Here is a 17,129-nt window from a genome sequence, read left to right on the forward strand (position 1 = left end):
TGCACTGAAAAGCATTTAGAAACAAAAACAAATGTAGTGTCTGGTTTAGAAAAGTCAAGAGTTGAAGAAGAAAACTCAACCTGTGTTTTGTTAAATTTGGAAGTAAGCCGTATCAAAAAGAATAAAAAAGAACCTCCAAAGACATCAATGGTACCTTATAACAGTCCGACTGACCACAAACTCATTACAACACAAGCAGAAGCTGAGGTTTTGTCAGGGGATTTAATCAGAGAAGAATTATCCCATGAGTTGTGTGATGAGGGACCATCAAAGGAAGAAATTCACAGATGTAAAACTAGCAAAGCAAAATCTTATAAAAAGAAAAAATCAAAGAAATCAGTCAAAAATGAACATGAGCAGAATGTAACACCACCCCAAACAGAACCATCTGACTTTACAACAAAAACATATGAAGAGACAAAAGAATCTCATAAAGATACCCCTACATTTTTGTCTCCAGAAACTGTACCTGAAGATATACAGTCCTCAGTTTCTATTCAACATGAGATACCTTTTTCCATACCAGAATGTTCAGTGCCAGGCTACAGTTTAACATACGATGCAGAACTTTGGAAGCTCATCTCTCAAATTCGGGACCCGCAGTATGTTGGAGAAACATTTGTGAGTAAGACAGGAATTTTTCAGTTTGATGGAACAAAGACAGAGTCTCATCAATCAGAAGAGGAAGCTACAGATTTACAATCAGAATATTACCAAAGATCACTGACACCAGATTTTGAGGCAGAATATCGACCAATGTCACCGCAATCACTGTTGGGGCTGTATGCATCTCGACCAGAGTCCGCCAACTCAGGGAGATCTGTAGATAGTCGGCAAGCTTTAACACCAGATTCCCCTATTCCTCAGTACTTTACCTCTGTCTCTGAACACATTTACCACAGATCAGTGTCAACAGAGTCAGTATTGTCGGATCTGGAGACTGATTTGGACATGATACATCATAATGATGAAAGACCAGCATCTCCTGATTCAGTAGCATCTGTAAACATGTACAGAACACTCTCACCAGACTCACCTATTCCTGAGTTTAGACTCTCTTTACAAGAGCCAGTTGTAATATCTCGATTGGATCGGTCTTCATCACTTCAGTCAGTAACATCTGATGTGGAACATGAGTCTGTCTCTGCTTTATTATTCGATGACAACAGACCATCATCCCCAGGGTCCATTGATGAAAACCGGCCACTTTCTCCTGAGTCACCGATTCCTGTGTTTGGACAGGCTTTGTCCAAGTTTTCAGTTTGTCCAACAGAGGAAAGGTCTTCATCTCCTGTTTCAGTTTGTTCTGATTTAGAATATGTGGAGATGTCTCTCTCACAACAGTCTGCTGATTTGAGACCATCTTCTCCTGATTCAGCAGTCTGTGCAGATGAGTACAGAGGCGGGCCACCAATACCAGAATTCAAAACGGCTATAACGGAGTCAGTGGCCTTTAGTTCTCGAAGTTCTTCTTCTCCTGAGTCTGCGGTTTCTGATGATAAAGATACAAAATCAAGTGTAGACATTTGCAAGCAGAGACCTGACTTACCAGAATCAAAAGCATCAGAGAGGCCATTGGTTGGTGGTAATCAACCCGCACCCCTAAAGGCAATAAGAGTGCCAGTGTACAGGCTTGTTTATGATGCTGAGCTTTGGAAGCTCATTTCTCAAATACGTGATCCTCAATATGTTGGGGAGACATTTTCAAGCAAAACTGGAGTTTTTGAGTATGCTGGAACAAGAATAGAGTATGTTCTGGAGGATTCAGATGTGAGAAAGGGGGAGTTAGAGGATGGTGTGAAGATCAATGCTTCAGATTCACCCGGTTCAGATGTTCTACAAGCAATGCCAGCAAAGATTGAGGAAGAAATGCAATCAGCTGCTGGTGCAACATATAGAGCAAACAAGCTGATGAGTCAAATATATGACCCTCATTATGTAGGAGATGCTGTTCTAGGAATAAGTGAAGTGTTGGAAAATTTTGAGACCGGCAAAGAACATGTTCGCCTTGCTCATGATGCAGAAGAGACAGGTAGGCCAATTTCACCTGACTCTGAGGCAGAATATATTCCACTACCACCAGAGGACCTGAAGTTACTGAGTACTCTGAGTAGGTCTGATTCCCAAGAGACAGGGGCATCTATTGATGAGAACAGACCTTTAAGTCCAGACTCACCCATTGCCCAATTTGCTGTCTTAATTCCTGAACCTCTTGTTGGACACCACAGTGCCCCATCTTCTGAACCTGAATCAGATTCAGAACTTGACCAATTTGATGTTGCTATATCTATTGAGTCAAGGTTATCATCTCCTGAATCAGAAGCGTCTTTGAGTAAACATAGACCCCTCTCTCCTGACTCACCAGTTCCTGACTTTGGGCCAGAGTTACAGAACCCTCTTACTTCAGTTGTTGGATATCGTTCATCTTCACCTGAGTCCGTTGCCTCAGATCTCGAGGATTCATCAGGATTTCTTCTCTCAGAATTTGGCGTTCAAGAGAGACCAGCTTCTCCTGATTCTGTGTCATCAGAAGTTAACTTAAGGACACTCTCACCAGAATCAGAGATAGAATTTAGGCCCATGTCACCTGAGTCACTGATGATAACATCAGCATTAAGAACATCATCTCCTGATTCAACAACATCAGTTAACGAGTTTAGGACTTTATCCGCAGATTCTCCTGTACCACAGTTTGGGCAACACGTAGAATCAACCTGGTTTGTATCTGTTAGCGGGTCTTCATCGCCATTGTCTGTATTATCAGAGGCTGAATTGGATGAACTGGACATTAAATCTGTTGAGGTGCAGGAGAGATACTTCATACCTGATTCTGAAGTTGAGTTCAGAGCACTTTCACCTGACTCACCCATACCTGAATTCTTACAGGATGTACTTTATCCAACTATTCCAACTGTTGAATACCAATCCACTTCACCGGACTCAGTTTGTTATTCAGATATAGACTATAAAGACGAATCTTTTGTATTAGTAACTGATGATCAAAGACATTTGTCACCAGATTCATCAGTATTTGGAGATGAATATGGAACACTGCCACCAGATTCACCAGTACCTCAATTTATAGCAAAAGAAGTGGAGCGTTTTCCATCTTTTGTTGGTTTTAGGTCATCATCCCCTGTATCAGTGACGTCAGATGTCGAGTATGCACCTTTGATTAGTTCTCCACTTGACACTGAAGGTAGAGCAGATTCTCCAGAGTCTTTAGAACTTGAAAGTGAAGAGAGACCTCTGTCACCTGATTCTGAACCAGAGTATAGGCCTTGCTCACCCTCATCTCTTATGTTTATGTCAAACTTCAGGTCATCCTCTCCTGAATCAACCAGCTCTCTGAATCAATTTAGAGCTCTTTCACCAGACTCCCCAGTACCACAGTTTAGACAGGAATTACAAGAGTCCTTAAGCTACAGTCAAGGATATAGATCCTCTTCACCTGAGTCTGTCTGTTCAGATTTGGAAGTGGAACAAGACCTACCTTCTTCCATGTTATTTGAGGAACGAGCATCATCTCCTGAATCATCAGCATCTCTAAGTAAATCCAGACTTTCTCCTGATTCACCAGTACCAGACTACAGACAGGCTTTGCTAGAAATACATCCAGTGTTTAATGCTTACAGATCATCTTCACCTGAATCAGATGCCTCAGAAAGCGAGTACGAGTCTCTAATTTCAGACATGTTTGAATTTGAGGAAAGAGCAGAATCATGTCAATCAGCAGTGTCCGATTTTAGATGTTTGTCTCCTGACTCTCCGCTACCTGAGTATACCATGGGTTTACCCACTGTGGAAAACATAAGGTATAGATCCACATCACCTGAACAAGAATATGTAGATGAGGATTTAGAGACAGATCTCTGTATCCCTTGGCTTTTTGAGGACAGAGCAGCATCTCCAGATTCAGCTGCATCCAATGAAGGCTTTAGACCCCTCTCCCCGGACTCACCCATTCCTGATTTTACACGGGGACTGCATGATTCCTCAATTTCTCACATTGTCTTCCGGTCTTCTTCATCTGAGTCAGTTTTGTCAGATTTGGATATGGAAATTGAGATGTCTGTCCAAGGAGTCCAAGAAGACAGAGCCTCTTCTCCAGAGTCTTTAGAACTTGAAAGTGAAGAGAGACCTCTGTCACCTGATTCTGAACCAGAGTATAGGCCTTGCTCACCCACATCTCTTATGTTTATGTCAAACTTCAGGTCATCCTCTTCTGAATCAACCAGCTCTCTGAATCAATTTAGAGCTCTTTCACCAGACTCCCCAGTACCACAGTTTAGACAGGAATTACAAGAGTCCTTAAGTTACAGTCAAGGATATAGATCCTCTTCACCTGAGTCTGTCTGTTCAGATTTGGAAGTGGAACAAGACCTACCTTCGTCCATGTTATTTGAGGAACGAACGTCATCTCCTGAATCATCAGCATCTCTGAACAAATGCAGACTTTCTCCTGATTCACCAGTACCAGACTACAGACAGACTTTGCTAGAGATACATCCAGTGTTTAATGCTTACAGATCATCTTCACCTGAATCAGATGCCTCAGAAAGCGAGTACGAGTCTCTAATTTCAGACATGTTTGAATTTGAGGAAAGAGCAGAATCATGTCAATCAGGAGTGTCCGATTTTAGATGTCTGTCTCCTGACTCTCCGCTACCTGAGTATACCATGGGTTTACCCACTGTGGAAAACATAAGGTATAGAGCCACATCACCTGAACAAGAATATGTAGATGATGATTTAGAGACAGATCTTTGTATCCCTTGGCTTTTTGAGGACAGAGCAGCATCTCCAGATTCAGCTGCATCCAATGAAGACTTTAGACCCCTCTCCCCGGACTCACCCATTCCTGATTTTACACGGGGACTGCATGATTCCACAATTTCTCACATTGTCTTCCGGTCTTCTTCATTGGAGTCAGTTTTGTCAGATTTGGATATTGAAATTGAGATGTCTGTACAAGGAGTCCAAGAAGACAGAGCCTCTTCTCCTGAGTCTTTAGCATCTCTAAGTAAATCCAGACTTTCTCCTGATTCACCTGTACCAGATTTCAGACAGGCTTGGCTAGAAATACATCCAGTTTCTAATGCTTACAGATCATCTTCACCTGAATCAGATGCCTCAGAAAGCGAGTACGAGTCTCTAATTTCAGACATGTTTGATTTTGAGGAAAGAGCAGAATCCTGTCAATCAGGAGTGTGCGATTTTAGAAGTTTGTCTCCTGACTCTCCGCTACCTGAGTTTTCCTTGAGTTTACCCACTGTGGTAAATGTAAAGTATGGAGCCACATCACCTGAATCGGAGTATGTAGATGATGATTTAGAGACAGATCTCTGTATCCCTTGGCTTTTTGAGGACAGAGCAGCATCTCCAGATTCAGCTGCATCCAATGAAGACTTTAGACCCCTCTCCCCGGACTCACCCATTCCTGATTTTACACGGGGACTGCATGATTCCTCAATTTCTCACATTGTCTTCCGGTCTTCTTCATCTGAGTCAGTTTTGTCAGATTTGGATATGGAAATTGAGATGTCTGTCCAAGGATTCCTAGAAGACAGAGCCTCTTCTCCAGAGTCTTTAGAACTTGAAAGTGAAGCGAGACCTCTGTCACCTGATTCTGAACCAGAGTATAGGCCTTGCTCACCCTCATCTCTTATGTTTATGTCAAACTTCAGGTCATCCTCTCCTGAATCAACCAGCTCTCTGAATCAATTTAGAGCTCTTTCACCAGACTCCCCAGTACCACAGTTTAGACAGGAATTACAAGAGTCCTTAAGCTACAGTCAAGGATATAGATCCTCTTCACCTGAGTCTGTCTGTTCAGATTTGGCAGTGGAACAAGACCTACCTTTGTCCATGTTATTTGAGGAACGAGCATCATCTCCTGAATCATCAGCATCTCTGAACAAATGCAAACTGGCTCCTGATTCACCAGTACCAGACTACAGACAGGCTTTGCTAGAGATACATCCAGTGTTTAATGCTTACAGATCATCGTCACCTGAATCAGATGCCTCAGAAAGCGAGTACGAGTCTCTAATTTCAGACATGTTTGAATTTGAGGAAAGAGCAGAATCATGTCAATCAGGAGTGTCCGATTGTAGATGTCTGTCTCCTGACTCTCCACTACCTGAGTATACCATGGGTTTACCCACTGTGGAAAACATAAGGTATAGATCCACATCACCTGAACAAGAATATGTAGATGAGGATTTAGAGACAGATCTCTGTATCCCTTGGCTTTTTGAGAACAGAGCAGCATCTCCAGATTCAGCTGCATCCAATGAAGACTTTAGACCCCTCTCACCGGACTCACCCATTCCTGATTTTACACGGGGACTGCATGATTCCACAATTTCTCCCATTGTCTTCCGGTCTTCTTCATCTGAGTCAGTTTTGTCAGATTTGGATATGGAAATTGAGATGTCTGTCCAAGGAGTCCAAGAAGACAGAGCCTCTTCTCCAGAGTCTTTAGCATCTCTGAGTAAATCCAGACTTTCTCCTGATTCACCAGTACCAGACTTCAGACAGGCTTGGCTAGAAATACATCCAGTTTCTAATGCTTACAGAACATCTTCAACTGAATCAGGATCTTTGGAATTAGAATATGATGAGGATTTAGAGACAGATCTGTGTATCCCTTGGCTTTTTGAGAGCAGAGCAGCTTCTCCAGGTTCATATGTCTCAATTGAAGAGTTTAGACCTCTTTCACCAGACTCACCCATTCCTGAATTTACACAGGGACTGCATGGTTCCACCATGTCTCACATGGCTTTCAGGTCTTATTCCCTTGAATCAGATTCCTCTGAAATAGAATTTGATCTTTTGATTTCCCATATGTTTAAATTTGAGGAAAGAGCAGAATCCCACCAATCAGGTGCATCTGATTCTTATCATAGGTGTTTGTCTCCTGACTCTCCACTACCAGAGTATACTCTGAGTATATCTACCATGGAAAGGGTAATGCATCGATCCACATCCCCTGTATCAGATTATATGGATGAGGATGTAGAGACAGATTTGTGTATCCCCTGGCTTTTTGAGGACAGAGCAGCATCTCCAGGTTCAACTGTCTCCAATGAAGAGCTTAGACGCCTTTCGCCAGACTCACCCATTCCTGAATTTTCACAGGGACAACTTAATTTCACCATGTCTCACATGTGCTCAAGGTCCTCGTCCTCTGAGTCCGTGTTGTCAGATATGGAAATGGATTCATCGTTCCCAACATTCTTTGAAAACAGACCTTCATCTCCTGATTCACTAGCATCAAATAGACTTTCACCTGATTCACCTATACCTGACTTTATTCAGCCAATTTTTGAACAACCTCAAGCTATTTTTGGATGTAGATCAGCATCACCAGAGTCCACATGTTCAGATATAGAATACATTGTTCTTAGTCTGGGTTCACTAGATTATGACAATAGACTCTCTTCACCTGGCTCAAAAGCATCTGGAGATGAGTATCAGGCTTTGTCACCAGACTCACCCATACCTGATTACACACCTAAAAATGTAATTGTGAATATTGGGTTTAGATCACTATCTCCTGAATCCATTGAATCTGATATTGAGTACGCTTTGAGTGATTTTCTGATGTCCATGAATTATACTTGTGATGATAGACCAGATTCTCCTGAATCAGTAGGATCAGAAGTACCAGAGAGGCCATTATCAGTTGAATCTCTACCAGAATACAGACCATTGTCACCTGCAGCGTTGATGTTACTGAGAGGCATCAGATCGGTATCTCCAGAATCAACTCAATCACTAGACGAGCACAAGAGGTTATCTCCAGACTCGCCTCTCCCTTGGTTTGCACAAAATGTTCTTGAGATAACGAAATATGAAACACACGATGGGTGTTTGTCCCCAGAATCAATATTTTCAGATATGGAATGTGGTTCAGACTCATATGACGTGGAAATCACAGACATTAGACCACTATCACCTCAGTCCGAGAGATCAGATGATGAATCTAAACCTCTGACCCCGGAATCACCAATACCTGATTATACAAGGGCATTTGTGGAAAATATAATGACTCTTTATAGAGATTTGTCACCTGGTGAATCTTTTGATTCAGATGATTTGTCCCAAACTGTGGAACCATTCTGTGCAGAAGACAGGCCAGCATCACCAGAGTCTGTAGAATCAGATAAGGAAATATTACAGTTGGTATCTAAATCGTCAGTAACTGAATTAAAAGTTCAAACTGCAAATGAGGTCACCACCGCTAGCACAATTGTATCAACAGCAGCTGCACCTACATCAGAGGAATCAGTCATCATGGTCACCGAGTATAATCTTATTCATGACGCAGAGCTATGGAAGCTGATATCCCAAGTACGTGATCCTCAGTATGTAGGGGAAACATATGCAAGTAAAACAGGATTTATGCAGTTTATTGGCAGCAGTATAGATTATACTTCTAAGGATGAACCAGATATTGAATTCAAAGATATAAATGAGCAAGTTACGTATGCAACAGTGCCACCACCTTCAGAGGTGACAGATCCATTTACTATAACAGAAACAGATTCAGTTGACATTCTTTGCACCTCTAGTCCTGAAGTCAAATCCAATAAACCTGCTCCAGAGTCACCTCCACCAATGATTGAACACATTGTGTCTTTAGGGGATGCTCCATACAGGCAGGCCGAGTACACATTTGAAGAACTTGCCCCTGATGCACAAACAAGTTCTGATGATGATTGGGTGGTTGTATCCGTTTCTGATGCAGTGGATGACGGTGTATGCTATTCACCAGATTCTCTGATAGAGTATAGACCCATGTCCCCTAACTCAGTCTTGGTGTTAGAAGCAAGAGCATCATCTCCTGAATCTGTAACGTCAGTCAATGAGTTAAGGCAACTCTCTCCAGATTCCCCCTTACCTCAATTTACAACGGAATTACCAGAATACGTAACGTTCCTGAGATCATCTTCATCTTCACCTGCAACTGTTGCATCAGATATAGAATATATGCCAAATGTAGACTATATGCCATTTGGAAATGTTGAATCTCTCAATAGAGCATCATCCCCAGAATCTATGCCTGAGTTCAGTGAGAACAGATCATTGTCTCCAGACTCTCCAATCCCTCAGTTTCCAGTATCATTGGAAGAGTACACCACAAAACATAGGTCATCATCACCTGAATCAATGGATTCAGATTCAGAGTGCGAGCTAATGGTCACATCATCGAGAGCTGCTGAGATCGACAGACCATCTTCACCAGAATCCTCCATCAATGAGTTCAGACATCTGTTGCCTGACTCTCCAGTACCTGAGTTCATGAGGATATTATCTTCATATTTTATGGATGCTACTTTTGTTGAGAGATCATCTACACCAGTGTCTTTTACATCCGACTCTGAGTTTGTTGCTCTACCGATTGATTGTTGGATTGATGACAGCCCGAGGCCACTGAGCCCTCAAAGTGTTGATTCAGAGTATGAGTTAGGCTTTAGCTCTGAGAGAAGTGATACGTTCCTCTCTAAACCAGAACCTTTGAGTCAAATGATGCCTCCTTTATTGCCTGATCAGTCGTCATCATTACATAACGTAAAGCCAATGGCTTTGGCACCACCACTATTTCAAACTGGTGGGACAGATTTGAAGGAAGGTCCAGTAAATCCTGACTGGCAAAAAATGACCGGACCACAACCGGATGTTTTGTCATACAATGAAAGCACACCTCATGGCTCAACGGTGGAAAGTATCTCATCTTTAAAAACTGCTGTTTGGGAAGAAGACCTTCCTCTGAAGCTATCAGAAGTTGAAAATGCAAAAAGAAAGGAAAAGAAAACCCTACACACCAATGCTGGAGGACTTCAGAGCAAGAATGACCCAGAAAGGGTAAGACTGAGAGCATGGCATTCAAGAAAAGACTCACTCGTGTGGGATGAATTCTTTTAACATGTCACCTGGATGATGGAAATAACTCAGTTTGTCTCGTTGAACTAATAACAAAACGGATTGCAGTTAATGTCTCAAACTTTGGAATTTAATTTAACCAGAATGTGTTGGTTATGTTAAAATATGCATTGCTTTCCTCACTTCTGATTTGTTTGTATTATGCTCACATGTTTTTAAAGTTGCCTGTAATGTCTTCAAATATATTGTTCTTAACCCCATGAGATGTTGGCTGGATGGGAATTATTTGTCATTGCTGCTAACCCAGTGGGACGTTGAAGTCTTTCTAATGGTGTTAGCCAATAAATGTTTTTATTACATTAACTTATTTAGATCATGTTGATATTTGCTTACAGGCTCCAGGAGAATCACAGTTTCAAACAGAAAATGAGGCACAAACCAATCTGTTGTCTGCTACAACAGAAGCACAAGATACCTGTAAATTCGACAATAACTCGTACACAACCCACAGAACTATAACTCCAGTTCTACCAATAACTCCAGTTCTACCAACATCGGAGCAGCCATCAAGCGAAGTATCGGACATTTCAGAGGTGTTCTCCGACTGGGAACTGTCCACCAAGATAGCGGAGTCCAGTGAGCTCTTTTCACCCATGTCCACTCAGTTTTTGGTGCCACCAGACTATGAAGCAGTATTTTCAGGACATCAAACCTTGAGAGTTTCTGAATGCAGCCAAGCCTCCTTAAATGATTTGAGCCCGTTGTCTCCCGTGTTCAGTGACTCAATTTCAGCTGAGGTCACGAGTGAAGCCAAAGACGAGTCTGAGAACCCTGAAGACTTTGAGTATTCCCCAGGCTTTAAGAAAGTTCTCTCAGAATTTGAGAAAACCGTCTCTGAATTTGAATCAGACAATTCTAAGGGACTACCAAGTAAAGGATCAGTATCTCCACAACTTTCTGAGTCTGATGTGGAATTCTTTGACTGTAGACAAGCCATGTCTGATTTCTCTGACCCGGAGGATATAAAACTTGCTCATGAGATTACCTATCATATCTCTGAACCCCCATCTCCATTGCCTGGGAGTAGCCTTGATCTGAGCCTCCTGAAGGATAACCCTCAGTTAGCTGCTCACCCTTTCCTCCGAGTAGAAGATTGCAAACGCTTCTCTTCTGGCAGTGAAAGTCTTGGCGAATTTGCGTACGATTCAGAAGGTTCACGGGAGGGACGAGCAGAGGGGGACTTCCCTGTGTGTGAGGAACTTCCCTCCAGAGATCAGGCAGGGTATTACGATGATGATGACTTCCTGGGAAGGGTAAGAAGTCGAGCATGGGCACAGTGCTGCACTGGCTGGTGTCTTGCCTGGCCAGGTTGGTTGCTGTGGTGCTGCATTCAGGACTGACAGAAAAATCACACAAATGTGCACTGTATTGACTAAACATGGCTGATGGATGCTTTTGTGTGCATGAGTGGCTAAACTCAAGAAAATAACAGAAATTTAACAACTGCAATGAGTTGCTGTTTTGAATAGTACATAACCAGTGAGTGAAAAGTCTGGTTTTGACATTGGTGGTCTGATATTTTGGCAGTTCCTCACTTAAATCCGCATTGATGACAAGTTGAAACTTCTTTAAGAACCAATAACCCTTTAATTTTTTGGTCACATCTGCACCGGTTTGCATTCCTTGATTGATTTCTGCTTGTTGGTTTTCCAAACAGTGTGCGAAATACCCTTTGACAAAATTTAGCTGCTATGTAAAGGAACATTCTGGTACATTTCAACCTCCGTAATGTAGACATTGTGACTCTAACGGCCTTGCTAACTTTGCCCTTGCAGTTTCTGTTTTAAAGTTTTGGGGACGCCATGTTGGTTAACTGTAAGGGAGTATGCCAGGGCATTTTTTGTCTCCCATCCAGAGTTGTGCAAACCAGTCATGCACCAAAAAAGCTGAACACTGTTGCAAATGCATAACTCTCCAAATCCCAACAAGATCAATAATCAAACATATTTAAAGCTGGCTGAAGGGATTTTTGTTTGAAAGCTAATTTTTGTCCAATCATAGCCAAGGGAACCAATCTTGCATTCAACCAAAGCTCCCTAATATGTGATTCTACTACTAATATAATTTGAACTACAATGGTTCCAATATCAAGAGCTTGTCCCTTGCCTTCAGATGATGCATGTTTGAAAGCCAGAAGAATAATTGGCACATGTACGTCGTTTAGCTACTGCAGTTTTCATTGGCTGTCCGTGCACAATGATTTGCTCTCCTTCACTTTTCCACTTCAGTATATACTAGGCGTGTAACAGACTGTGTGTTCGTCCCGACCCTCACTGTACAGACGTCATGGTTCGAGACAGGCATGAGTGGTGAAAAAAGGCAGTCACACAGGACGGTATCCACACTCCGATCCAGGTTGCTAACAGCTATTAAACGACAAACGCAGAAGAAGAAGCAGACACAAAACAACACAAGAAGAAGAAGAGTAATAAAGCAAACTGGCTGACCCCTAGAATACACAGATCCAGATTTTAATTTAGTGTAATATTAAACACTTTCCTGTATTTCGTGCACTGGTTCCCATCCTTGCATGTTTATTTTATTTGAAAATGTTTGCATCACCTGTGCCTTCTCTTCATCTCACTTCACTGTTGTGTACAACCATACTTTTTTTATTCCTGTTATTTTATTCCATTCGTCCATACATGTAACTTTTAATAAATTAAAAACATCAAAGTGAGGTAAAGGGAAAAGAAGGAACAGCGTGCTGTGTGCAGGAGTGTGCTGAGGTTTATAATTCTGTGCACACCTGATGTGCTGACCCATGCTGGTTGTGTGCTGTCTCCCAGGAGATAGAGGAGGAGCTAGGGTTTCTGTCCTCTGATAGCTCAGAGGAGGAGGTGCTGACCACCAGGGTGGTCCGACGCAGAGTTATCATCCAGGTAAACAAGCATGTAGCAGCCTGGTGCAGTGTGGAGGGATGCTGGGTTAATGGGAAGCTGTGGTTTTGGTTTGGATTTGACTTCCTTCATAGTATTAAGTTTCCTCTTACATTTGCTGTAACAGAAGTCTTTTTCTAAACTGTTTATTTACATATTTTGTTCAGCTTTTTCCTGCTGCATTTCTTGTTTCTTTTAAAGAAACAATAAAAACTTCTATTAGAAAATTAAAGCCACGATGGGTAGAATGTTTGTTTTTTATTAGTGTCACCCCCTGGTGGTATTATAAAGAAACACAATGGTCAACCGCAACGCAGGACACTGAATATCACAAGAATAATTTAATCTTTTCTCTTTTTTTTGTTTTACAAAATAAATCTTTGAAATCAGTGATTTCATTCAAATTCTACCAATAGTGGCTTTAACGCAGACCGTAGGTTTGGTGTTTGTGCTCGTTCTGAGGTGATTTCAAGTTATCATTTGTTGCTTCAAACTTATTTTCAGCTGCAACCGATTAGTGTTCTCATTGTGTTAACTTTTTAACTGATTTGAGTTTGTGTTTTGTGTTTTTTTTGTACAGGCGGATAATCTCCCAGACATCCCACTACAGACCGTCACAGAAGAGAAGTATACAGACGAGCACGGGAACATGGTCGTGAAGAAGGTGAGGGGACACTCACACCTCAGCAGCATGAACATATCAATACTGACACTTTGAATCAGTTCAGACCGGTTCACATGCTCCTTTTGTGTTTGTCCTCCAGATCACGCGGAAGGTGATTCATAAGTATGTGTCAGCTGACGGCATGGAGACGCAGGAAGTGACCATAGAGGGCTCTCGCCAGGAGTCGGTGCAGATCGAGGAGGGGGACACCGTCTCCAGAGTGGTGAAGAGAACGGTGCTCCGCAGTGAGGGAGACCAGAAAGAGGTCAGTGACAACTACAAACTGCTTTTAGAGTTGTTGTAGTAGTTTGTTTTTTTAACCGCTCGGGAGTGTCTGCATGAAGCGTTTGTGCCCTGAGAAGAAAAGGACTGCACGTCTGTCCTGTCTCTATGACAACAGTACTTTTTGCTGAATGTTTTATATTTGAGATCGTTTTTTACCCAATCAGACACGGAGCAAGACACGATCCACAGGAGACTAAAATACGGGGAATATCATACATTTTGAAGAGAGCGCCAGTGACATCAACAACGCCTTTCTTAAAATTTGAAAGACTTTCAACTTGAGCACTCAGAGAGGCCGCACAAAAACAGCAAAGCGCTTGTAAAAAAAATAAAAAAAGACAATGGACCTTTGCTTTTCATCCAGGCACCCGCTTTCTGCTGCAAACGCTCTCTACCTTTTGAAAACAACTGAAAAAAGACGCTGGTGGACATGGGGCCTTAGATGACATGTTTTCAGAAAGATTATTGTATTTATTGTTGACGGTTTTTCTCTATAGTGTATTCAGTAAGAAATACACTGCACTCAAAAAACAACTAACATTTCTCATTTAAATCAACGGGGCTTCTTTTACAACTTCAGAGTGCAGAAAATGTCGTCTTATAGGTAGAAAAACCATCTGTAAAACCAGAAACTAGAGCTGCAAGGACGACCTGGAATGAGACTGAGAATATAAATGATTTAATCATCATTTATGAACAGGAGTCAGATTGAACAGTGTCCCTGCATGTTGCTGGCCTAAGGCTTAAGGGAATGCCAGTAATTCTGAAGATATCTTGCCAAGAGAAGAAAAACGCTCTCTTGAATTTGCCCTTATTGTGCTAAATAAACATTAAGTACACTTTTCATAATGAAGGCACATCTCACCATCTTCTCTACAGTTGACCTTCTCGGAGCCCCGCGCAGCCACAGCATCAGAATTTGAGGCTGAGCCAGTGCAAGGTCGAAAGGTCAGCAAGGTTGTCAAGACAACCGTGGTGAGAGGCGAGAGGATGGAGAAGCAGACGGGAGACCCCTCACTGGCTGCAGATCTCCCCTCAGCCCGGGAGGACTTTGAGAAGGTCAGTGTGTTCCACCAAGAGACAGGAAATGAGAAATGACTCCATCATGGGCATCTGTAAAAAGGAGTTTTTAAAAGTGTTGAGCAGGTTTTCTGATCCCTCTCTCTTCCCCCCGTTCTCCATCCCAGGCGTTGAGCTATGCTGGAGGTTTTGGGAAAGTGCTCGTGCCTCATGTAGTAGAGAAAGAGATTGTGCAGGACGACGGTTCTGTGGTCAAAAGGTTGGACAGCAGCATGAGAGTGTGCAGGAATGAAAAAACAAGGAAACTGCTGGTTCACTAAGTGAATAGAAGCATAGAAGCATGCTGTGATTGCACTTCTAACACCTGATGATAGTTTTAAAACTTTGATTAAGACTTTAAATATCGCTAAAGGAAAGTTACACATCTACCTTTGTCTGGTATTTTCACTGATTAGGACAGAAGTTTTTGCAACACTTAACATCCTTTTTGCTTATATCTGCGGAGCAACAATACTGCCAGACACAACCTGAACTTTACAAACTCTTTCAAGACTATTTAAAATGTTTATAAACTTCTGAAGAATCGGAGTGAATGTGTTTGCTTTAAGCCCATTAATGTCAACGAACCTGAGAAACAATGGTGTCCTCAACAGTGTCATTCAAGCATCCACCACTGGAGGGCACCAAAGTCTAACACATTTTCATTTTGAGGCTTTAATTCTGCTCTGAGGAAAAGAACGTGTGCATCCCCCTGATTGGCCGTGTAACTGTATAATTTAGTCCGTTATAACGATGTTTTTGGTTTTGTTTGATGCCTAACATGACGTAGAGATGAAGAATGTGGAAATATAATATTTACAAAACTGACAGCAAAGATCGACAAAACACTGTAAATAAAGCTCAGGTTGAAGAACAGTAGGTAAGCTTTCAGAATGAAATGTAAACAACTAAAAATAGTTTTAACTCTGTGTTTGTAGAGTTTGAAATAATTTATTCTATATTTATCCTACTGATAAGTTACACAACCTGCCCACTGGGCATGATCAAATACAGGATCAGAGTGGATTTAGAACAAATTCACAGACGTGTTTTGAGGAGCTCTGAGACTTATTTAAACTGGTTGAAGAGGAGGAGAATAGGTGACCTTTGAATATCAGTGTCAAAACCATCTTATCATTTGGCATTGGAGTCATATTTTATTACAGTTGTAAATATGGAACATAATATATCATGTAACAAACCGTTTCAATCCTGAAATATGACTGGTGTTTTTACACTTCATCTTTGTATTTTATACATTAATGGAATGATAAAACTCTATTAAATATAATGACTTAGTTTTCATATTGACTACTCAAGATTTATAAGACATTCAACCTCAGCCAGTGACGAGTGTCCGAGTTATCTTGAATAACGTTTAACACTTTTTGTTTCTTGTTCCCTCAGAAGCCAAATGCGTAAGTCTCGGACCCAGAAGAGGACTGTGGTGAGGGATGCCCAAGGGAAGCATGTGCACCTGGAGCTTCTGGACGACACCCCGGACGCCCTGCAGCCCGACGCCCTGCAGCAGCACCTGCACCGACTTCTCCAACACTACTGTGAGGATGACCAGGAGGAGGAGGAGGAGGAGGAGGAGGAGGAGGAGGAGGAGGAGGAGTTCTTTGACTGAGCCGCTGCTCCTTACATCTTCCACTGAAGCCTTTGGTGTTGTCCGCTGCCTCTGATCCAGATGTTCCCCTTCTTGTTGTCCTCGCTGATCACTGGATTTCTCTTTTTTCGTTCAATAACAGAACAGTGTTTCTATGCTTTTCCTCCACGTCGTGTTTCTTTTGCTCTTTTTGTGACCAAAGATAGCACCCTTCTTTTTTTGTCGAATGATGTTTTTTTGTTTTTTTTACCTTCTGGCTGCTTGTGGTTGTATTTACGGTACGACGCACCAAAGGTTGATCAAAGTCAAAGAGGGCATCTCGGACGTTTCACCTCACGCACGGGCCTCTTCTTGAAGAACTCTTGTACACATTTGTAAATAGACGAGATGAAGAAGAAAAAATCACGCTTGGACTGTGTTGGGGAAAAAAAGTCCAAAAAAGTTCAAAGCATTTAATACATTAGCCCACCTACACCTGCTGTACATGCACCGATTCAGCTGGAGAATGGCCACCGAACAGATGAGATTAATGTTACAAAGGAATCTGGAAGAGTGAATGTGTGTATCCTCATGGACTCCTTAAACATTCAAACATCACCCTGCTGATCTGTTTACACACCTCTCGTCTTCCCACCATGCACCTGCCCCTTACTTTTATTTATGTCCTTCTTTGTGGTGTGTG

General features: G+C 42.0%; 1 protein-coding gene across 1 annotated transcript in view; it reads left to right on the forward strand.

Moving 5' to 3' along the window:
* ank2b (ankyrin 2b, neuronal) overlaps positions 1-16,793 on the forward strand; it is a 192,932-nt gene extending 176,139 nt beyond the window's left edge. The window contains exons 46-50 of the mRNA XM_061031352.1: positions 13,411-13,494; positions 13,595-13,759; positions 14,659-14,838; positions 14,967-15,058; positions 16,246-16,793. Coding sequence (XP_060887335.1) covers positions 13,411-13,494; positions 13,595-13,759; positions 14,659-14,838; positions 14,967-15,058; positions 16,246-16,468 — 744 coding nt within the window. The 3' untranslated portion in view covers positions 16,469-16,793. The remainder of the gene's footprint in view (positions 1-13,410; positions 13,495-13,594; positions 13,760-14,658; positions 14,839-14,966; positions 15,059-16,245) is intronic.
* The last annotated feature ends 336 nt before the right edge of the window (positions 16,794-17,129 follow it).

This window comes from Labrus mixtus, chromosome 23, assembly GCF_963584025.1.
Source record: "Labrus mixtus chromosome 23, fLabMix1.1, whole genome shotgun sequence".
NCBI lineage: Eukaryota > Metazoa > Chordata > Actinopteri > Labriformes > Labridae > Labrus > Labrus mixtus.